This window comes from Lepidothrix coronata, unplaced genomic scaffold (assembly GCF_001604755.1).
Source record: "Lepidothrix coronata isolate B3197 unplaced genomic scaffold, Lepidothrix_coronata-1.0 Scaffold283, whole genome shotgun sequence".
Taxonomy (NCBI): Eukaryota; Metazoa; Chordata; class Aves; order Passeriformes; family Pipridae; genus Lepidothrix; species Lepidothrix coronata.
The window spans coordinates 150,171-174,340 of NW_016690463.1; the positions used below are offsets into that span (position 1 = coordinate 150,171).

The window sequence follows — 24,170 nt, forward strand, 5'->3', positions numbered from 1 at the left end:
TTTTTTTTTTTTTTTTTTTAGTGTAAGCATATATATATTTTTCTAGAACAAGTATCAGTAAGTGTCTGGGTGTTAGTACATATCTTCTGTTTCCAGCAATGTTCAGTATTGTATGTGCTTTGCACCTCAGAAGTGAGTCTGCCAAGGCACTTAGAGAATGTAAGCAAGTCTTTTAGGGACTTCATGAGAATGGGCTACCACTGACACAACACAAGAACCCATCCACCAGCAGAGTCAATCCCCCAACCAAGCACGTTTCCTTTAACACTCAGCACCTGCTAGAAATTCCACAATGAGTAACAATAAAATAAAAATAATAATTAAAAAAAAAAGGCTATTTACCACGTGTCACTAACAGAGAAAAGATTTCCCCTAGTAAAAGCACAGAAAGTAGATCTCGGCTGTCACTGGTAACAGCACAGGGGCTTGGTTTTGTTTTCTTTTTTTAAAAAAAAAACCCAAATGAACAAAAAAACAAATACCACACGCTTGCTTAAAGAAACAAGTGACTTCAAGAAGTCCTCTTCCTTTTATCTGTCCTTCGAGGTGAGTTTTTCAATCAGTTCTTGAAGTGGTGCAAGTTCTCTTCTATCAATAAGGTTGAATTCCTGCAACGAGGATGAGGAGAAAGACACACACACAGAGTTTTGCAGGTGCAGCTCAGGTGAGAAGCCTTACTCAGCCAGAATTTATCTGGCAGTAGGCTCTCTGAGTCCAGGCTTAGCCACTACAGCCTTTCCTGCCCACGTGCCACTGCCTGAAGGTCTTCCCCCCCATGTAAAGGACAGAAACGTAAGAAAATGCTCTTTTTTTTTTCCACAAGGGAAAGGGAGTAATGCAGCTTTGAGGCGAGAGCACTGTTTGCCACCTCCTTACCTGAACAAAAAATATAAAGTGCTTGAAAGAAGTGTTAAGGTGTGCCTCCTCCTGCAGCTGGATCACGGGATCAAAGTGCTGGTGATAGATGTGAGCGTAGACTCTGAAGAGACGCTTTAGAATTGTCTTGGCCACTGACATGAAGTTCTTTGGGAATGGGACGCCTGGAAAGGAGGAAACAGATGGCTTATTTTTCCACGCCTGTGTACTCTGGAAAGCCAGGATGACCCAACCCTCCCTCTTGCACAAGAAGGGCTGTTCGGTTCCGCTCGGCGATTCCGCCCCTAAATCACAGCGGGCTTGGGCTGAGGCACGAGGACAAGCTCCACCAGGTACCTGAGAGCAGGCAACTGAAACCACTTTTGGCATCAGCCATGGAATATTACACTTCTCTTCACCCAAGTGGGATCAGAAATAGGCTCTCTTCCACTTGCCTCGTGCCCAGCAAAAAGATTCCCGTCTCCATCCTGCTCTTCCCAAACCCCTGGCCACAGGATACTGCTTTCTGAACTGCCTGCTTCAGTATTCTGGGACACGCTCCTTTCAGTCATTCCAGGGAAAATGACCCAGCACAGGTAAAAGCAGTTTAAACAGCAGACCTTTGTCACTGCACAGGTTTTATTAAAATTGGTCTGGAAATGGCAACCAGCTACTGGGAGCGATAATCTCTTTAGTTGACACATCCCCAGGCTAAAAAAAGATATGCATCAACCACCTAAAAAGAATAACCTGTCTAGCTTCTCCTCACCTACCAGTTTCCCCAGTCAGCTTCGGTCTTTTGCTGCCTTTCCAAGTGTTGAGGTCCTGTCTGAAGGCCAGAGGCCCAAGCCCTGGATGCTGTAAGGCCAATCAGGACCTCACCAATGCTTTCAGACCTCAGCAACAATGTTTTCATACTCCTGCTTAAGCCTGCCCTGTTCACATGTCCATCTCATTTCCTCCTCTGGCTGCTGCAGCCCATGGGAAGTTCATATTTAGCTGGTTAGCTTGTGGCCTTTAAGTCTCTCTGAAGGCAGCCCTGTTTCTCTGAAGAAGCTTAATGAAAACATGCCAAAAGCTTCACAAAATTAAAGCAATTAAGAGATCTCCCTTGTTATTGTTTCTGAATTGGGGGTTGGTCACTATTTTCCTCCTGCTTTTCCAAAAGAAAAGAAACCTCTTTAAAACATCTATACTTCATTTTCACTTAAAAAAAAAAAAAAGAAAAGAAAAAATCATTAAGATCAAAGGTGCAATTCAGCTTCTTTGGAGGTAAGGCCCAGAAATTCCTCATGAAGACCAAACACCATTCCTGTGTCAAAAAGCTGCCAGTTTGTACCAATGACTGGTTATAAGGGTTTGAGGTCCAATCCTTTATTTCCAAAGAAATAACTCACTGTTCAAACTGGAAAAAAACCCATCAGATTTGACTGGAGTCAGTTATTAAGTAGAAACAGTACTTGCTGCATTCAGAACGACCAGAGATGTTTACTAGGAGTACTGATAGAGGGATCAGAGTTCATGCACTGCCCCATCCGTTTTATCTCGAGAGATAAGTGTGTTTATACAGATAATGTAAGCTTTTACACTGGCCCTACGTGTCAGTCACTAAGGAGACCTTTTACTGCCCTAAGACTTGACTACTCCTGCACAACTGCAACCCAGAGCCACTGTTCAGCTCTAGTTGTTTACCTATTTTGGAAGGAAATAGCGTTTCGTCATCCAGCTGATCCTGGACCCAGGTCATCAGGTAATCGATGTACTTTGGCGCGGAGCACTTGATGGGTTTCTTGATGTTGGTCCCGTCTGCCCAGTGGTACTCGTACCTGGGGAGGGACAAGACATTCCTTAGCACCAGGGAACCGTTCCTGCCAAGGCCTGGGAGGCTGCTCCCCTTGCTCCCACACCCTCCCTTCAAACTGGTCTAATGGAAGGTGTCACTGCCCACGGCAGGGGGTTGGAACAAGATGGACTTTAAGGTCCCTTCCAACCCAGACCAGTCTGGGATTCTGATGCTACGATTAAGAAAACTTCTAGACTACACACACAACCAGAGAGAAACATGCCCTCGTGAAATTCACAACGGAACAGCTATTTTGCCTGGCTGGGGGAACTCTTCTGACACCAGTCCAGACACGGGAGAAGGTGGATAATTTGGAAACAGAATAGCTGAAAACACCCAAACACAATAACATGGGGAGCCTGACAATACCAGCCTTCAAGCGTTTCTATTTTTAAAAATCACACACATGGTTGTATGCAAAGCTTAACAGCCTCTGATAAATCTGCCTTCTCGTTTTGTTTAACAAATTCAGTTTTGTCAGAACACCAACTGGGAGGACAATTTCACCATAAACAAATTGGATGGAGGGATTGTGACGGTGCTGCTCACAACGGGATAAAACGATCCCAGTTTTCCAACAGCAACAAATCAGAGGGCCTGAAAGCATTTTGATTTTTTTATCTCAGAACACATGCAAAAATCCCAGGCGTGCCAAATGGGCCATGTGTCTGGATTTATGAAAAATCAGGATCCCTCATCACCCGGCACTGCCCTAATACCAAGACTGAAGTGGTATTAATGCAGGACAATCCTGAGGTTCTGGGATCAGACTGGAGCCAGAGCAAGACAACAAAGAGAATTCCACGCTGAAAATCTCATCCAAAGAACATCCAGCAATGAGAACCTTCCCTCCTCACCCCCCACTACCACCATGCATTTTTCAGAGGAAGGAATTTTCTTACACTAAAACCCCAAGTTACTGGCCATCTATAAACAGAAAACCCAATCGTGGCTCATTTTCCTCACTAGAAAATATCCCCTTCTGGAAGTGGAGGAGAGGTTTGCTTTTCTTTACTGTTTATTTAGGCTTTCACAGTAATTCAAAAGGAAGCAGAGGCCTCCCTCACCCCTCACTCAGAAATGCAGGTATTTTCCTCCTTGGAAGACAGTAAGCATCTGGAGAGCAGAAAAAAAAAGCACAGACATTGGATGTCTGTACAAAAGCATAGGCAGGAATCCAAGAAGCGAAACTTAAGCGAGGCACAGGGTGGGGGATTCTCATCCAGGCATCTAATGTTTGCACAATACCTACAAGGAAGATTCTGGTAAGCCAAAAGGCTCTTACTTTGGGCCAGCAGACATCACAGGGCAGCTCTCCTCCGTGCAGAAGTCCGTGATGGTTCCATAAAGCATATTGATCTGGTTGAAGAAGTCGACAGCTGAAAAGCATCAAAACCACCCGTTAACACTCTGCAACACAAGATTCCTACAGCCCAGACTGTAAAGCAGAGATCCTGGCATGTTTATGGTGGGAAAAACTTCACTGTTATTGCTTTTTTAAGATCCATTATAAAAGAGATGCAGAACGCAACCACCAGCTTTCTGGAACAGCCTCCAACAACTATTTAATTGTTCACTGCAGCAAAATCTTCAGTTGGAAGGAGAAAAAGCAAGGAGAAAGCAGAGTTACTTCCTTTTCTGAAACTTTGCTGTGTTTTATCAGAATCCCAAACCCTACTGGCAAGCGTGGAATAAAACAAAGATTTTCAGTGTAAACTTCCCAACTTTCCTCATTAGGTGACTCATTAGGCTTCCCTCAGGCTTTTTATTCCAAATGCCTACCATTTCCAGGAACACTTCAGAGAATCCCAGAATGTTTTGGATGGGAAGGGATCTTAAGGATCACCTCATTCCACCCCCATGCCATGGGCAGGGACAGCTTCCACTATCCCAGGTTGCTCCAAGCCCCATCCAACCTGGCCTTCGACACTGCCAGGGATGGGGCAGCCACAGCTTCTCTGGGCAACCTGTGCCAGGGCCTCCCCACCCTCACAGGGAAGGATTCCTTCCCAATATCCCACCTAACCCTGCTCTCTTTTAGGTACATGCATGGGAGTTGGATACAGAAGTCATGGCACAGGAAGAGCTAAAGCAGCAAACAACTCCTGTCCTTAGAATATCAACTAATTACCACAAATCAATATTTAGTCCACAATGTTTCCTCATTATAAACTAGCCTCGGGAGTTTTGTTCTGGAGTGCTATTTTTTTAAGTTTTGTTACACGTTTGGAAAAGCATTTCCCTTAGCCAAAACCTTTTTGGTTTGTTTGGTTTGGTTTTTTTGTGGCCTACAGCTGAATTACTGAAATAAAACACCCAAAAGCTGGCACACCTAAATATCCCCATTGTTCTTACTACTTTAAATTGGTGCTTCATTACTCCAAACTCTTTGAAAGGAAGGTTTTACAATAACCAACAGCAGGTTCTGTTCTGAGGAACTGTGGCCACTGCAACCAGTTTATAAAATCCACTTTATCTCCAGGTATCTTTCAGAGAATCAACACGAAAGATTACAAAAACATCACGGCAGGAAGTTACAGCTACTGCTCAGCAGAAGCAGGACACGAGCCCTTGCTTCCTAAGTGCACACAAGAACTGTTAATTAAGTTTCCATTCCCTGCTCCCAGCAGAAACCACGGCCCAGTGTTTGCTTCAAGGCGGGCGTGTCCAGAAAACCCACACAGGCTCCGGCAAAATGACTGATTGTGGCAAATCCCACACTTGGAAGTCTCAAAACCCACACGCCCGTCAGCTCTTCCCCAAAGACATCAGTCGAGCTGAGGGTTGGGCAAGAAGGGGAAGAGCAGAGCACGTTTGTTTTTGTGCTCTTGGGGTTGTGCAGGGTAAAACCAAGGACACCAAGTCACACATTTCATTTCCTTATGGGACATCCCAGTGAGCAGAAGGGGCTCACAGCTCTGGGGCTGGCTGTGGTAGAGGGATGCTGTCAGGGAAAGGAGCACATCATTATTTTGGAGTACTCTTTAATTATACAGCTATAATTTCATTTGAGTTAATTCAGCAGTTAAGTCACCTGGGAAGGAAAAAAAACTGCTGCCGCACGGGAAAGCAGAGACACGGAGTGAAGGAACCACCGAAAGGGAAGGATGCCAGCAACACATGAAGCATCTTTAGCAATGCTTGCTCATAAAAGTGGGCTGGCTTTTTTCTCTAGACAGTTTTGCAATGCAGTGTGAACAAACTCTTACAAAGGATGGTGTCAGCAATTCCAGCACGGCCCTGGAAGCAGTGACAAGTGGAGCACTAGAGCACTGCGTGGCTAAATAGGAACAGGAAGGTTCACGTCAGTGGGACAGTTTCACTTCCCAAACGTGTAAAGAGCAAGAAGAAATAGGAAGAACCACAGAAACAATCAGAGGACATTTATTTCGAGCGTGATTTCTACTGCAGTGCACAGTCAATCCCACACCACCACGGGAGCACACCAAGCCTCACAGACAAAAGGTGAGGGAACACCCGGACAGGGCCTGTGGCAGCCAGAACTGCACAGGCTACGGAGCGTGATGGGACGTGGGATAATCCATTCTGGAGGAGCAGAGGGAAAAACTCATGCAGCAGGGAGAGGAAGGAGGAGGAAACGCAGTCAAGCAATCAGAAAACATTAATTTGGGCATAATGGTTTGGCATGAAAGCACAGAGTTTGGACAGACAGCTTTAGAGGAAGTTAAAGTAATGACATCAGACTTACTAGACCAAAGGCTCAGAACTCGGCAGAAACAAAAGGAAGTAACTTGATGAAAACTGCAAAGCTCATTAGAATCATAGAATCACTTAGGTTGGAAAAGACCTCCACAGTCATGAGTCCAACCTGTGACCAATCACCTCCTTGTTAACCAGACCAACATCCAGCCGTTCCTTGGACAGGGATGGGGACTCCACCACCTCCCTGGGCAGCCCCATCCAATGCTCGACAACCCTTTCCATGAAGAAATTCTTCCTGATGTCCAACCTGAACCCTGAGGCCGCCTCCTCTCGTCCTGCCCCTTGTTCCCTGGGAGCAGAGCCCGACCCCCACCCGGCTCCCCCCTCCTGTCAGGGAGTCGGAGAGAGAGAGAATGTACCCCCCAAGCCTCCCCTTCTCCAGGCACAGGAAGAGGCACACAGTTGTCCTCCCCCAAGTGTCAGCCCACATCCAACACCCCCCTCCTGAAAAAAAAAAGGCCAGCGACTCACTGTTAACTGCAACCCATTCATTTAAGTCTTCCCCCTCTGGAAGCATCACAGCCATCCGGAGATTGCCGCTCCCCAGCGTGGCCTCGGCATGTTTTAGCAACTCGTACTGGTGAGACCCCTCTGGAATATTCTTCTTTGGTTTGAAGGTTTTGGAAGAGCGACTACCACTGCAAAAGAGAGAGGAAATGTTTGGAGGCCTTTTGGAATGGGAAGAGAAAAAAGAAACGAGCAGACGAGTCCCACGTTAAGGACAAGGCTGACATTAAATACTTTCCCCACTCACATATTTTCACATTGAAACAGGGTATTTACCAAAAACTGGGATGCAAAAGTTGCCGGTATTTTGGCTTGTTTTAAACCATTTTCTTACCTACAATTTGGTTTGAAAAACACAGACTGGCTCAGAAGAAAAGTTTAGACATCTGAATTTTAAACGATGGCAGCGAGCCCGGATGGCACATGAACCCCTAACGTGTCAGAAACACGACGTGCAAAATCAAATATTTGCAGAGAACTGTCAGATGAGCCAATATTTGTGAACGTTTTCGTGTATTAGCTGAGAAAAGATTTCTGTCAGACAAGGCAAACTGAGTTCTGAATTCCAAGTGGAAGGACGTGAAACTCAGACAGCACAGTTTTCACTACAAATATTATCCAGATCTCCCTTCTTTATATAAAAGACTTGGGCAATTCTTCACCATGTCTCTAAGGGCCGAACAGAAATTTTTGTTAGTGGGGTGTAAGGGATGAGGGATTGGGAATAAGGCACAAGGAAACTCCCTAAGCAAGTAGTCTATTCTGACAAACTCTGGGCAGGAATTCCCACCGTACCCAAATCCAGCACAGGCACCCTAAGACAGCAGGAAACGGTCTCATGTGGAAGGCAGGCAGGCATCCAAAAGGAAAAGTAATTAGGATAAAGGCAGGCTGCTGGTCGTCACGTGCTATGGAAATAGCTGCAATTTTGGCAATAAATTATCAGAATTCCATGCATTTATGCAGTTCACCATATGGGAAGCCAGTTAACTGCATGCACGGTCACACACTCCTCGAGACACAGTTCAGGGACAGCTCCTCTGAGCTAAAGCCTTTATAGGACAAGGTTTTTCTTGGAAAGCCTGGTTATAAACGTCGCTGCAAGCATTACTTCAATTACCTTATTGGTTCAGAAGCTCTCCTATTACTTAACCAAATAAGTAATAATTCTTTTCTCCCATCATGCCAATCTGTTTCACGTGACAGATTTAGGAAGCCTTCTTCTCTCAGGTCTACTTCCTCAAATCTTTGAGCAATCAGTGAGAAAAGGCAACTTTTACAGAGTTCTGCCAGGTGGCCAACGATGCACACAATCATCAGTGTCTGGGTCAAGTGTGACATTTCATTTTCAGCTACATCCCCGTAACAGAAATAGCCATTTCTCCCCAGGCTTTAAAATGCTCCAAGCTAACAGGCAGCACCTGCCTTTCCCTGTTAAGAGACTCTGAGAATCTCTCAATATTAATGCAGAAGTGAGAGGGGACAGAGAAACCACCAAAGACCCCATTTTCCTCGGACATAACAAGGCCATGAAACGGGGAAGACGCTGCATCACCCCCACTCTTTGTCACAGCCAGTTCCCAGTCTTTCAAGAAGACCCAGCTTCTCGACGAATTCCTGCGATTCCAGGGACGCTTTGCTCCCTTCACTCCCACATCCGCCGTTTCTAGCAAATTATGCCCTTCTATTTTTACAGGGAAGTGCAGCTCTGGCAGTGGCAGATGCAGCCCGACCCAGCACTAAATCAGGAAGTGTGTTTGAGGCAGTTGACTCACGGAGCTGGAGCCGGGCTCGGAAGCCACAACAAGCCCTTCCCACCGGCAGAAGCCCACGCGCCGCTCGGCCCCAACACAGACGTCACAATTCCCTTGTAAAGGCAAGAACACCAAATTTCCTCCGAAGCTGTAATTTTATCCAGTCATCTGCTGACAGGGGAGTGGGTTTCATGATGTGGATTCCGCAGGCTGTGCTGCTTTAAGGCTGGCAAGACGATGTTTCCAGAGGAAGGGAAAAGTTTCAGGAGTCCTGCTTACACCACAGCTCGTTTCAGCTTCAAACGCAGCACTGGCACATCTACACTCACAGCAGCTTCAATATCCAGCCTCAGCTCTTGATGCAACTGCAGGAAAGGAGCCACCTAAACCTCGGTGCTCCCAGGGGAAGCACTTGGGCTGGCCTGGCTTAGGCCTCCTCACTCCCAGGTGACTGGTTACTTGTCCACAGGGCCTTTCAAGAGAGCTTTTCACCCATTTCCATCCAGCCTGCTGCAGATTTGCGGAAACCCGAATCAAACCAGAAAAATTTAGGCTGCTCATGAATGGAAGTTACGTCCTCACAGCTTGTTCTTACCACAGAACTGACCCCAAGCTCTCACCCTGCTGTGCAGTGGCACCGTCCTCAGGACACACCTGCCACCTATATCCCTCTGACCGCTCCACAATGCCGAGGCCACGGGTGTCACTCCTTTCCTTGGGGAAGGTGTGAGGAGCTAACTCCTGGAAGCACAGCTGTAGCACTCAGTGTCTCCCCAGAGCAGCCACCACCACGACCAGACCGAAATCAGCCCTTCAAAATATTTGGACAAGCTCTAGAGATTCTGAAAAAGCTGAACTCAAGAGAGCGCACAGAACATTTACCTGGGGCATGGAAACTTTTCCTACTTCAGCTCCCGCTTTTCTCATCTTCAAAGGCCTTTGTGAGCATTAATTAATCCTCACAAAGTAGCTCTGAAGTAGGGATCACTAATGTCTCATTAGACACAGGGAAACTGAGGCAGGGACTCACTGCCACAGGCCAACAATTGAGTTTACCACAGAAGCCCCAAGTTTTAGTTCTGCACCTCCTTGTCTCCTTTCTCCTGCTGCTGTTTTTAAACACAGAAACACTGGAAGACAAGACCCAAATTCCAGAAAAGCAAACATTTCCAGCCTTTAAACAATAATACGGGGCTTCAAATGATAACATCCTGCTAAGAATAGAAACATCACAGTGGGATCGGGTTAGTTTCCACTAGCCAACACATCAACATAGAAGTGAAAATAGAAGCACAAGCTACTTTTTGGCAATGAAATCAATAGCTGCAGCACTTAAACACGTTTTCCCTGTGACAACCACAGCATCAGAAGGACAGAAAGTAAAAATCAAACTGTACACGTTGAAAATCTGCACTGATGAGATTAAACTTGAGCATTTCTATTTTTAAAATCGAGTAGTCACAACATTTCTGTCCTGAAGAGAGTCAGCGCTCCAGCAAGGCATTGCTTCCTCCAGCTCCCACACCACCAAAAACTCAGCTGTTTTCCAGTCCAGTTCCTGCTCACTGCAGTAACCCTGCCTCAGTCCAGTCACTTGAGTTTGCAGGTAACAAAAGCAAGGTAAGAATTCAGGATGCAGGCATTCCATGCAGCAGCTCTGGGAAGGAGTTAGGAGCTGCCAACTCCTTCCACAACGTAGCTGCTCTCCCAGAAGGTGAGGCAGAAAGCAGTTCCAGGCCTAGGGCTTTCATTTTGGATTGTTTCTTTCTTTGTTTAAACAAGAATCAGTGGCACTGACTTGAAAAATTTCCACAGACACATGATCCTTCCTATAAAAACAGGACAGATGTTGTTTATTCTTTATTTGCTACACCATGGAGTAATTTCAATTCTCTGTGGGCTTTTCAGCCTGAAGATGCTTCTCAAGGGGTACAGTGACCGTTGTCATATCATAACTGGGTTGAAATGGGGCCTCCTTCCACTGGAGCACTGACAGGAAAATCAGTGGGGTTTTATGAGATTTTTTTCATTCTCTACCCGTCGTGGTGGGGACTAAAATCTGGCTTCCCCTCCTGGGAAAAACAGCGGTCTTCACACACTGAAATTCCATACAGGATGGCAGAAAACTCACAACCTCCCGAAGAGCTCCTCAAAAACACAGGTACCATTGGACACAAGACTCGACACGTTAAAAGAGCTGAAGTTTATCAGATGATTCACATCCAGGAAGGAGAAAGTTATTTGAGGTAGCCTTAAGGAACAGTTTTGCTTTTGCCTGTCCCAGCCACCACCCCCCAGTGTTAAAGCTGTCGTAACACGTACACATCCACATTCTTAAAACACGCTCTCTTCCTCCTGTACACACACATTTTGAAGCCAGTGAAACCCAGCCAATGCAGGAGCGGTCCAGCACAACTCAGAAGCTCTCAGGAGCACCAAAACAAGCCCACAGGGAACCTTTTGCTGGCTGAGCTCTGACCAGGGGACAAGTGACCGGTGTTTGGAGAGCCCCTGTTCCTTGTGACACGTTCCCTCAGCTGTCCTGCAGTGACACTCAGTGCCAAATCCACAGGGATGTTAGGTGGCCTGTTTTCCAGTCAAGCTTCTCTCTGCCTCCGTTTTTCTGTCTGCAGGCTCAGAATGTGCCTGTAAACAAGGGGGAGGTGTTACGCTACAACCCCACCCCATGGTGTTCCTGCTGTTTACCCAGTTGGATGCAACCCCTCTCCCGAGCCATCGCAATTCCCAAGGCAAGGCACGAGCAAGCGTCCAGAACCCCATCCCATAACCAGGAAATCATCACCACTTTGCTATGCTCACACACAGCATAAACTCCCTCGCTTCATTTACAACACATTCACTTAATACACTTTCATCTCCTGGAAAACCCTCAAAATAAACAAAGCAAGTCACAGTTGCCCTCGCTGGATACTACCAGAGCCCTGTCTGTGCACTCCAAACACAATTAAACTACTCCCAGGGCAGCCAAGGGCTGCGGAAGTGACTCAACCTCCCAAGCCTTGTCCCCTGCAGGACTAACAGGAGTGCAAGGAGAAGGGCAGGCCAGAGCCACAAACACGAGTCTACAACAGCATCCAGCACAGGAAAACTTTAGGCAAGCTGATGACTTCTGGCTGTTCTGTTGGGTCCTTTCAATCAGATCCACATTCTTTCACTACTTCAGTGTTAACCCTCACCACGTATGTACACAAACACACATCGTGGTACTGTAGGGAATAATCAAAACCAGATTTACTTCTTCTAATACCCTAATATTCAGATAGCACATCTTAAAAAGGTCAGGCTACTGGCAGCTTTGATGAAGGTAAACAAGAAGAATTCCTTCTTCTCCAACTGCTTGGTTTTTTTCCTACGAGATGGAGTTCACTATTTTGACCACTTCAGTCACTAATTGAGCTCCCTGCAAACTAAACAGCACTATTTCCTCACTAATGTCTCCCCTCTTTTCTCAGGAAACCCTTATTTCTGTCAATTAGCACCAGCCTGCTCAAAAGGGAGGGCACAGCGTGAACTCAAACTCAAGCCAGAACGCGGCACAGTTACACTTCCAAGTCTGGTTTCCACAAAGGTTCCAACCTGTTTCCTGCAGGAACGTACCCAATACACTGTTCAGTGGACACAACAGCACTTCTTTTTTTTTTTTTGGTAAAAAAAAATCCTACCCTTTCCCATATATAAAACTGAGCAATTCCTAAGGAGATACATAAAGCTCCGAGTCTGGGCTGTTTCTTTCAGTAACACACCGGATGGTGTTTAAAGAAAGGATCCTGGAAGCTTTAAGAGAGGAAGAAGGTTTACTAAACCGTTTAAGTAGGCATGAAGGAGTTCAAGATCTTTCCCCAAGTCACTGAGAATGTCCTGAAGTGGCCTGGAGAGCCCCAGCTTGCCTCGGGCAGCCTCACACACGCTGCCAGCCCCATAAAGCATCACCAGGCTGCTGGGGCAGGAGGAAAAAGGGGAGCATTTCCCAGGAATAAGGCAGGTGATCAACAGTGTTTGCCTACCTGTGATTCCTTTAGTCCCCTACTTCTTCCAAGTGTCCCACACTAAAGGTATCCACTGCTTTCCACAGCAAACTGCTCCTCCTGCCACACAGATTTCCTTACATTCAGCTGAATTATCCTTACATGACTAAGGCCCTCTGCATCCCAAACTGCTGGTCACAGTCACACCCTGTAAATACATTTAAGAAGCAGAGCTTTGCAGAAAGCCATCTACAACCCGCTGAGGGTGATAAATTGCAGCAATAAAAGCTTGGCTCTAGCATCAAATTAGATCCTTACTTGTACACCAAATATAGTGCTTGGATAACATGCCTCAGAACATGGATGGCTTCCCAAAATGCTGATCAGTGCTTTTGGAAACCCAACGCTTAATGAATGACTAAAGCAAATCTAGTCATACAACCTAAGAAAACGGAGCAGGGCATTTTTAAAGGGAAGGAAAAAAAAAAAAAAAGACTAACTAAAGAGTTTAAGACAGCCTTCAATCCTTTTAAACACAATAAAAGGAACCATCTCTTAATGTGTTCAGGAAAAAGGCAGTTAAAGGAGAAATTTAGCTCGATTTTCATGGGGGGAGAGTCACTTTATAAAAGGCTGCCCTCGACTGTAACCCCCAGGCAGCACAGGCTGAGGATATGAACGGGGCAAAGGAAAAACACTCGGCAACTTCCCAACAGAAAACCTCACACCTAGATGGAAGGTTACACTTAGACTTGGATTAAGAGGCAAAACAGGGTCTGGATCCAGGAAACAACAACCATCAGAGGCAAGAAATAACACGGAGAACAACAGGAAGAAGGAATGGACAGGAGGCAGCAATGAATAATCCAACAGCTTTCCAAAAATACGCTGCATTAGCTCACCCCCAAGTATTTCTCACATATCCCCCACATTTAATACAATCCTGTATGTGCTGCGTGTAACCATCTCGAGGAAAATCTGCTTATCTCTTGCAAAGTATCCTATCAGGAAAACCCACCTGCCTGCAGCATTTGAGGGGGAATGACAGCTCCTACCACATACACAGGAGGGCATTTCTTTTGAAATTATTTCAGCTTGTGCGTTTGCCAGTTGAGTAGAAAGTTAGTTTAACTGTTCTATGAGATTAAATATAGATTTTCCTCCTTTTTTTTTTTTTCACTCCCATTGCAGCAAGAAATTTTAAGAGGAGTTGTCAACCACAAAAGTTAATAATAGGACATTAGAGACACTTGGGTTTTATTTCTAAAAGCTACACAGCAGTGTTAGAAAAAGCAGTATTTCGTGGCCATAAAGAATAAGACACAGTAATGCCATTTTGATTCCTGGATCCAGAACACTCAGCAAGTCCCCGAAACAATTAATCCATTCAAGCAAAACCAGGGCTGTGCTACTCAAGTTGGTAAAAACACAATTAAAATACCAGCTACCAAAACAAAACATGGGTTATTTCACTGAAGTCAGCATAAGGAACCCACCCAGTGATTATCTGCGTGGAAATTATTTCGGTATCGAGAATGAGTCGTCTCAATTTTTAGCAAAAGAGGAATTTACCAAAGCTCACTTAAGCTCATTTGTTCTCTTTGTCATAAAGAAAGGAATTAGACTTGTGATAAAGACCAACAAATCCAGGCATTACCAAGTCCTTATCTGCAAGATGTTCTCCTTCGCTGAGGAAGGGATTAAGATTCTGTACGTCAGGAGCCCTCGTATCTCTCGAGGACACAACTCTGGAGGCAAGTGACCACACTGAAAAGATGAAGTGGTGCAAGGACAGACAACAACAGCAACAACAAAAAAAAAAAAAAACAACCCAAGCATGTGAAAAAAAAAAAACAAGCTTCAATTAAAACTCCAGTGAAATATGGGCAGGATCACAGGGCTGCTTTTAAAAGTATCAAAATGTATTTGCGAGGCAAAATCTACAGTTACCTTCATGAATCCATGGGCGGGGGGGCTGGCACACAAAACTCCCATCTCATCCACGTGAAATGACTGTCTGCTGACTCAGGCTACGGATTTGAACTGGGAAGCAAAGCCGTGAATGAAAGGGAACACGCCTGGGATGCACCACACGTCGTCCTGCTCTGCACAGAACGGGGTGTCAGGCCCTGGAAGGCACACGCCTACCCAGCCAACTGAGACATCACAAGTTATTTCAAGCAAATACAACCTGCAAACCCTCAAGCTCCCATGCCCTTCTTTCCAACCCCCTCCCCAAAACACTGACCCAAGCAGCAGCGCCCCGGGAAAGCATCTGAGAGATCCACATGCAGACTTAACCACCGCGCCGGCCCTGGGAAATTTATTATAGGAATCATAAAATTAACTTTGTGGTTACTTCTTTATGAGCTGCTTTAAACTGATCCAGAAAAGCTGCACGCACGCGGCTTTGGGATAAGCTGCTCAGGATGTAACTCTGGAGGGGACTTTATAGCACCCTGCTCAGTTTTAAAATTCAGTGTACTTCCTCCCAGAAGAGGTAAACGCAACAGATGTCTTCCTGAGCGCTTGGAGAAGAACAGTTTTCTCGTCCTTGCGTGTTTTGTAGAGACTTCACAAAGGACTTTTCCCCACTTTTTCCCCCCCCGGAATGCTTTCAACATCAGCCACCTCTGCACTCCTACAGCAGAGCAAGGTCCTTCACACCAGCACAAGGGTACCCACCACAGCCTCCCTTCCGTGGCGTTCAGGTGAGGTCTCAACCCTGCCAGCCAACATCACATTAATGCCACAGAGGTGCCAGGAAAGCAAAAGGGAAGGAAATGCCACTTTTAAAAAAAAGACAACACGCACAGATGACAAAGCAAAGCACTGGATCCTGGTAATCCCATGTCATGAAATCTACGTTTCTCCAAGTCCGCTGTAGCTGAAAACAGATTTTACAGCAGTTGAGTTTATAACCCACCATCTCGCCCTTTGTGTATTTTAAATTTAAGAAAAAAACAAACAAACAAACAAACAAAAAGGACAAAACCCAAACAGCAAGTTCATTGTAGCTCAGCTCTAATAGGAAGTGGCTCAGTTTACAAACGCCAAAAGCATCGCAAAGCATATCCTGCGGTTTGGGTGGATTGGTGGGTCAAAGGCTTATTGATGGCTCTGGCAGCAAGATCTGCCTTACTGCTTAGGAGGGAAGACTTCAAGTGGCCCAATTTAATGCAGCCATTTACTTCCCTAAGGAAAACAGGCGGCTTCATTCTGTCAGCCTTTCTGCATCCCTCCAGCCGCCCCTCGGTGGACAAGCACTCCTAATATTTTGTCCTTTTTCAAACAGGATAAAACCAGACTGTGCATCTCTCAGGACAGCACGAGATGGAAGTGTGACCCCTGGGCTGTTGCCAGGAAGGGGTCCTAAATCCAAACCCAAAACCCTGTCTGAAAATGAAAAGGTGCCAAAGGTAACTGATAAAAAATGAAAAACTGACAAAAAATGAAAAAGCCACTTTCCAGCACACAAACCCTCGCCAGAAAATGATCCTCGTTCCACCAGGACTCCCTGGGAACAGCTAATGGCATAGGTTCACTTACACTGCAAACACAGAGAGGGAAGGACAAACAAGGGAAAACAATCGAGACATTAAAGCAAACAATTAGGAAGCAATTAAGACCGGACATCACAGCGTTGTAGTAAACACAACTTTCACACTGAACAATGCCTTTCTTCCTATGCCTTATTTTTTTTTCCTCATTCCAAATGTTTCTGAGAAGGCAGTATCTTAAGAACATTTAAAAGTGATTTTATGGGAACGCATTCCCATGTGGAGAGCCCTTTCCCGGTTCTTACAGCAGTATTACACTCATGAAGCTAAAAGTGAAGCAAAGTAGTGCATTAAAACACAGGGAGATAAATATCTGGATGCCTGCTCTACTTCCCAGACAACTCAGTATCTCGGGAAGCTGAGGAAGGGACAAAAACAAACAGCCCTGATGCTCTCCAAGAGCAGCAGCAGCCTGGAGAATCGGGAAGGCCGCACTCCTTGTCAGTCTGGAAACAAACACATCAGCTCAGATTTTGGGATTATTCTGCAAGAGAGGTAAGGAGGGGGAAAAAAGTAACATCTCACTGTATCTCCCGCACATATATTTACAAACAAAGTGTGATTTTAATTTAATTTAAAAAAAAAAAATTAACCCGTGTGCAGCATGAGAAGCAGCTGCCAGGCTCCAATGTGCTGCAGAACGAGCCAGACAAGGGAGAACTCATTTTGCCCTCAGTTTGGTTTACAAGTTAACTTGGCCTTCACTCACAAACATATGTGCCCCCAACAACAGCCCTCACCCTCCCTTGCTGCTTCCAGCAGCTCCTAGTCTTTCCCAGACTCATCAGGCAACAACTACTTAAACAAACCTCATTTTTAGAAAAAAACTGTGCTGGAATCTTCTGAGAGGGATTCGCTGACATAAAGATGAATTTTTAAATTTTTTTTTTAAGAGACAACTTCAATAATAAAAACTCTTCCATAAAAAAATTGGTTTTCATCTAGCTTCTTTTTTATGTAAGTTTTGCCAGCCGAGGATAACATGGGCATGTCACCAGATGGCACGCCCACCAGAACTATCTTTAATTTTTTTCCCTTGGAGATGTAAGCTGAAGTACCTGCAACTATGCTGTAATTTCCTTTTAGAGAGAACTTACCAAGCAGAGTTTTTTTGGAACTGAAGATATTTTCTAGCCCAGTTCCCATTTTTAAACCCTTTTTAAAAGATTCGGGACGACCTTACTCAACCATCGGAGGGGTTTATAAAGTCTTTTCAGAAAGGAAGAAGCGGATCAGAGAGGGAAAACGGCGGCGCTGAAAATAACAATTGCTGTCAAAACCGAGTTATATTAATTCAGTGACTCGCCTCACAAGACAGTCTTTTTATAATGTTCCCCATAACGAGGGAAGACAATGGTTCCCCTTGATTTTCCTTTCCCCCCCCATGTAGCTCTATCTGTCACCGGCCATAGCAACAGGGAAGAATAGCCCCGGATTTGCCAGCGGACAAGGCCCGGGCGAGGGGGGCCCCCGGCACCCTGTGTTATCCCGGCACAATCGCCCTGTTATTTGACAACCAGCGAGCCTGCAGGAGAACACGGCTCCTGGCATCGTGCTGAGTGTCAGACTGACAAGCTCCAGCCAAGCCCCTGGTGATAAACCTGCACGGCAGGTTGGGAAAACCTCCCCGGTCTCAGCGTGTCTTTGCTGCGAGTTCCAAGGCGTGAGTCAGCTCACGAAAGGACAGCAGTGCCACTGACACACAGAGAAAACACCTCTGGCACCTCCACACCACGAAAACCCTCCGTGAAAAAGTACCGTGAAAAACTCTGTTACGAGTACTGTGAACGTGGGGGGGGAGTTGCAGTTCGAAATGGAAGCCGGCGGTGCTAAGCCTGCAGAAAGTGTAAGGATATCCAACCACTATCTTGGAATAACTCTTGGTCAAACTTGAATTTTAACTTGATAAGGTGATGCTAGCTTTTTGCATACTTAAAAAAACCCAACCAAACAAAAAAAGCATAACTCCCTGCCAGTTACACAGAAAGTTTCCCTGGTCACCCTGAGGCCTACCAGGCATTTTTTGATATTTTTTTTTTTAAAATCCATTTCTATACTGCAGATGAGCAAATTAGGTGCTGTCTACAGCACTCTGCCAACAGCAGCTGAGGCAGCTCTGCCAACATTTCTGGCTTTGCCGTGCAGCAACTCCAGTTTCCATTTCTATACTTCGTGCAGAAAGATCACTTGGAACAATGGAGGTGGGGGTAAAGGTTTGCTTTCCTAGGTTTCAGAAGGGTCTGGAAAAAGAAACAAGCATCTCATTATTGCCTGTGACAGAGGGTGGAGGGTTTCGTGCTTTTCCATTCCCAGTTAGCCAAATGCCACGGAGAGGGAGGCTCTCTAATTTGCAAACCAGACTCCCAGGACACTCGAAATCCTGTCCCCCCTTCTCCACCGCGGCAGCTGAGAATTATGAAGGAGGGGGACAGCTGGGCTTCTCATTAGGAGCACAACGCCTGAATCCATGGACAATCATCTGTACCCACCTCCCGCTCACAGCTGAGAGGTGTCTTTCAAAACCTCTCTGGGGGTATGGAGCGGGTTTGCTGCGGCAGAGTCCAAAGATAAATGCAAGGCAGGGATTGAGGAGGAAGCCGGCGCCGGGGTTATTGGTCTCCATGAGAACGCAACTCTCTCACTAGAACGCTCCAGAGCTCGGGAGATAAAAGCCTCCTCTCTAAAAGCAGGCTGCGTTTGCATCTGCTGGTTATCGGTGTAAGTCTCTAACAACTGGCAGATATTACGGACACGGTCCCACTAACTGCTCGCAAGGAACTGGGAACGCTCAGCGGGGCCAAGGCCTTAATGGAGCTCGGCTCTGCCAGGGCGCCTTTTTCAGCTGCCTGGGTCTCCCTTCTTTCCCTAGAGCGCATCCCCGCCTTAATTAATAGGTCACTGAACCGGTTTATGTTAATTGTCACAAAGCACCTCGCCTTTGTTCCCAAGGGGAGGGACCAAAGTTCACTCGGTTGCTGCCCACGAAGCAAAACTGCCGAGTGTGGGGTTCTGCGCACACCTGGACTTGCCACCGATTCCTCGGGGAGCTTTTTTTATGCCGCAGTAAAGCTCGGCCGGGTCCTTGGCGGGGCTCAGGCCCCCCCTGCCCCATCACCTGCCCCGGGATTCACTTCCACGCTCCAGCCGCTCCTAACTCAGCTGGGGCACGCAACGCTACCGCACCAACTTCTGCCCGCCGGGAAGGAGGAAAACATTACGGAAACATCACAAAAGCCGGGGGAGACCCTTCGGGTGGGCGTTCTACCCTGCCCCCGCTCTCGCCTGCCCAGCACGGCGCTCACCGGGAAGGTGCCCCGGCTGATCCGGGGACGGTCCCGAACTCGCGTCCCCCCGGAGGGGAAGCCGTGCGGGAAGGGGAAGCCCGGCTCGCTCGCCCGCCCTCCAAACGCCCTCGCGGCGCAGCGGCGGCCGCCCCCCCCGCGCTCCCCGCCGGCTGAGGGCAGCGGCTGCTGCCGGGGCCCCCCGGGGGACCGGGGCACAAAGGGAGAGAGCGGCGAGCGGGACGGAGCGCGGCCGCCAGGCCGGCGGGGAGCGGCGGGCAGAGGGCGGGCGGCGGCCGCGTCCTTCTCGCCGGGGCTGCCCTGCTGTGCCCTGGCCGGCGGGACGGGGCAGAGGGAAGAGGAAAGGACCCCCCCACACACACGCCCCGCGGGTACTCACAACAAGAAGCTCATGGCGATGGCGGCGGAGCGGGACCGGCGGCTGCCTGGGCTCGGCGCGGCTCGGCTCCCAATGGCAGCGCAGGGCGGGCGGGTGCGGGGAGAGCGCCGCGGGGCGGGGACACGGCCCGCCCGGCCGCCATCGCCCCCAGCGGCCCCCGCGCCGCCGCCTCCCTCACGGCTGCGGCCGCGGGGCCACCGCTCCTCCCGCTTCCCTCGCGGCACCGGGGCTGCCCCTCAGGGCCCCGGGCACGGTGATCCCCCTCAGGCAGCCCCTCTTGGCCCCGGGCACGGCGATCGCCCTCGGGCATCCCCTCGGGGCGATCCCGCCCCGCCGCCCCCTCACAGACACCCATTTGTGCCCTCCTAGACAACTCCCTGGAAACGGGGACCCCCTGCCCCTCCACAGCCGCCCTTCTCCTCAGCGATGGCCGTGTGTCCACCCTCAGACATTTCCCTGGAAACAGGCACCCCCTGCACCTCCGGAGCCCCCCTCGTCCCCTCAGGCCTCCCCCTCTTGCCCTCAGGACAAAGGGATCCAGGTACCAGCCCACAGGTCACCATCACTGTCAGAAAAATAAGAGGAAGGTCTTAACCAGCGTTTGTGCTCCTGTCACGCAACCCTTTTTTTTTTTAGAGAAACTCGTCAAAATGGATTCTGATATTTCTAATACGTGATTTGTGAGCAATTATAACTGGGCTGGGTGCGGGTGAGCAGTCAAGCTTAAGAAAGGCCACACCTCAGAGGTGACGCTATGGGCAGCTGCAAAGTGCTGAGCTAAAAAAACTCCACTTTTTTTTTAAGAAAACCTTGCCAGGCAGATTTAATCACATCCCAGTGCTTTTTATGGCAGAAATTACAATCCCAGGGTGTAATTTCACACAAAAATCTGCCTCTGTTTAGGTCAATAAGAAGTCGGATTTTGGAGAGAACACAGGACAGGCTACACAACCCCCTGAGATTCCCTCCTGCCCCAAGGGGATTCAGCAACCCCAAAAACCTCACACTGCTGCAGGTAGGCCAGAGGAAAACCTTATGACTTTCAGATTTATCAGGCCAATTCTCTACATCAAAATAGCCTACAATCCCACAAAACAGTAAGGTTATGTGGCACATCAGGGGTGCCTTACGTGGCCACACTGACAGTCATCTGCTTCTCTCACGTTTTTAAATGCTGAAACTGCATTTTCTACTTTCTGGCTCTGTCCTTCAGCCCAAGTCAGAATGCCAGGTCAGTGCATTTCTAAGTAAATTAAAATTACACTACTGTTTTTAGGACACCTTTAAAATCCAGCGTTTCACCAGGCAGCAAAGGTGTAATTAAAAAGCATTTCGCGATGCTTGCAATTTTCCTTTTGGCTGTATTAGCAGAAGCATGAAATGGGTCTTAGGGCACTTTTTAACAGACGCTGTCAGACTAAATCAGCCACGTTAATAAAACAAAAATACATCACTGATCTTTCTGGCACATTCACGCTGGGACACGAATAACCCGCGTTCCCCGCTCCCACCCCGTGCGCTTCCTCCTACCCACGGAACGTTTTATTCTAGCGGCAAGTTAAAATTAAAAAAAAACGTTTGTTTACTGCAGTAGGAAACACTTGGCCGGGAGAAACGGTTACGTAACGAGTAGGTTTTTTATGCCTCACGTTAACATCGGTCCGTTTGGGATGGCTGAGGGTCACACGGAGGGCTCCCTTCAGACAACCCGAGGGGCTGGCAGCGCGCGCGGGCTTACGCAAGAGCCGAACCGCTCCGCCGCTCCGGGAAAGGCACGGCCAGCGCTCCCCTGGCCCCACGTCTGTCATTTCGGTTTATCCATCGTGCTGCACAGCTTAGAGAATTCCTCTGAAAGGGCCCTCCAGCTGACAAAGCGCTTCGGTGCTGAGCTGAAGTTTCCGGCTTTTCGGCGCAGCCGGGTTAACGCGGAACATTCCAGCTGAAAGAAGCTCGGAAATTAAGATCGCAGAACTTAAGGGGATGGGGGAAAAAAGGAAACAACATTTTGTTTTGAAATGCAAATAATACAGTCTGTAACTAAATATGAATATTTTTGGGAAAATTATTATTATTATAATATTATTATTATTAACTAAATATGAATAATTTTGGAAAATACCACAACAGAACATAAGTTCAGTTTTTCTCAACGATAAATTACACAGAGGGATAAGGAGTGTTTCCCAATATAAGATAAGCACCTGTTTTAGTATCACCTCAGAAGATTTTCATTTTCTCTCTGATCAGGCTAAAGGATAGCTGGTATTAATTATTAATTATTCTCAAAAACAACCTGTTTAACAAAATTGAAGAAGCATCAAAAAAGGCATCTCCCAAGGCAGATAAATTGAACCTCTCGGCCCACAGCAGTATGGAGTCATCTCCTGAGATTTTCTATTTTTACAGAGGCAGATTCCCTCTCCTAAGTAGACTTCACTCAGCACCAGTTCTGTTGAGTGAGTAAATGCAAATTCTCTTGTCCTAGGATGACTTTTCTTTTCCTATCATAGGTGCAGAAGCTTTGATTCCTCATGTAACTAAGGAAGCTCTGAGATTCCTGGGCAACTTCAGTGCCAACAGATGCCCAACAACACGATGCTCTCTAAAGCTAGCTTGCACAAACCTGACCAGCTGCCAGACAAGCATCAGTGAGTATTTTTTCCTGTACTTGGGAAGCAAATAAATCAAAGGTAAAATGGGTGGAAGATCTGCATCCCTTCAAGGGACTCTTCCTTGCACCCTGCTTGGGTCACAAGAGAGGAATGCACACAACATTCCCTTGGTCCCTAAGATTCAGGGATCTGCTTATTCAATTAAACTGAAAGCACGACAGCCAGTCTAGATACAGATAAGTGCTCAAGATGCATTCCTATAGTTACCTTAACTTTTTTTCTCCTCTAATGTTTGCTTGCTTATTTAAAGGAGGTTTTGAAGAGAAACCTGACAAGTAGGCTACGAAAAATTGGAATGTGAACCCCTTGAGCACCAAGGTCAACATTCCTTTGAAAATGTGCATAATGCGTGATTTACCTTGAAAATTCAGAAGGGTTGAGAGTGCTGTTGTCAAGAGGCTGTGCTGTTATCAGGGTTTTAGTCTGTCATGTGAAAGTTTGTTACAAGAAATAGTTTACAAAAGCAGAAGCCAGCAACGAGGAGGTGACATGAAGTAGCCTGTTCACATTTTCAAAAGGGTGATAAGAAACATTCAAGGCTTCTGATAAAAGAATGTGTTGGCAGCACAGCAAGATGAAAGACTTGTGCTGAAAAAACCAAGATTGTATTTTGAGTTTGATAGCTTGCAATGGCTTGAGATTGCAACTCCTACTTGCTGATCCTAAGGCTAAAACTGCAAGATGTCAGAAAAAAAGAGGAATATCTTGGCTGTCATAGCTCTCACCATCTTCCTGACACTGGGCTTCACGTGCCAGGCTGGCACAGCCTCCATCTTTAACAACTGCTCTGATGCCTGCCTAAATACCTTGGATTTGAGCCTGTGGAGCCTCCCTGTGTTCCTCCACTGTTGGGGTCTGGGGTTTTGGCTTGCGTTTTCTCTTCCTGCTCATTTGGCTTCATGCTAATTTTTTTTTCTCTGGGTTCAGCACGACCTACCTTCACCACGTGTGCACGTACAAGAAGCTGGTGCCAGCTCTTTCCCCCTTATCTCTCTTAGATGCAGCAACAACAGCAGGACTGTTTTCCCAGGTCACCTGGAAGGGGAATGTTTTTTGCCAACGGGTTCAGCCAGTGCTGGCCTCTAAGACTGTCAAGCAGGAAAGGGAGCAAGGGGGAGAAAGTCATCTCTCTTAGACAATAACTCTCCAGGGAAGGGGTGTAAAAGCCTTGTCATGCTGAAGCCTGACTTAAAACTTTATATTGCAAGTAGGCTGTGGTTTGGTTTTTTTTCTCCTTTACAAATGGTTTCATTAAAAAAAAAAAAAATCAAAGTGCTATTGATGACAGAAACTCTAAACGGAGGTGCTGGTGGGTGAGAGGCTGGACATGCCCTGGCCATGTGCACTGGCAGCCTGGAAAACCAACCATGTCCTTGGCTCATCCCACACCGTGGGCAGCAGGGGAGGGGGGGATTCTGCCCCTCTGCTGTGCCCTGGTGAGACCTCACCTGGAATGCTGCATCCAGCTCTGGGGCACCAGCACGGGAAGGACATGGAGCTGTTGGAGCGAGTCCAGAGGAGGCACCAAGATGATCAGAGGGATGGAGCAGCTCTACTGTGAGGAAAGGCTGAGAGAGTCGGGATTGTTC

At 47.2% G+C, this 24,170-nt stretch overlaps 2 protein-coding genes across 3 annotated transcripts; one reads left to right on the top strand and one right to left on the bottom strand.

The window, feature by feature from the left end:
• Window positions 1-20,008, bottom strand: MOB1B (MOB kinase activator 1B). Of its 2 annotated transcripts, none has more exons than XM_017836742.1 (6): window positions 19,910-20,008; window positions 6,893-7,059; window positions 3,984-4,077; window positions 2,548-2,681; window positions 877-1,040; window positions 1-608 (listed from the first exon to the last, which is right to left on the bottom strand). In XM_017836742.1, the coding sequence occupies exons 1-6, from the start codon at window positions 19,921-19,923 to the stop codon at window positions 531-533; spliced, it is 651 nt and encodes a 216-aa protein (XP_017692231.1). In that variant the 5' UTR covers window positions 19,924-20,008; the 3' UTR covers window positions 1-530. The 2 variants fall into 2 exon arrangements, with proteins under 2 accessions (XP_017692231.1, XP_017692233.1); XM_017836744.1 differs by lacking the exon at window positions 19,910-20,008 and adding an exon at window positions 19,248-19,379.
• Window positions 19,928-23,831, top strand: LOC108508145 (formin-2-like). Its single transcript, XM_017836709.1, has 5 exons — window positions 19,928-20,002; window positions 20,061-20,450; window positions 20,813-20,924; window positions 22,420-22,557; window positions 23,580-23,831. Exons 1-5 carry the CDS (start codon window positions 19,928-19,930, stop codon window positions 23,714-23,716), a joined length of 852 nt encoding a protein of 283 aa, XP_017692198.1. The 3' UTR covers window positions 23,717-23,831.
• The last annotated feature ends 339 nt before the right edge of the window (window positions 23,832-24,170 follow it).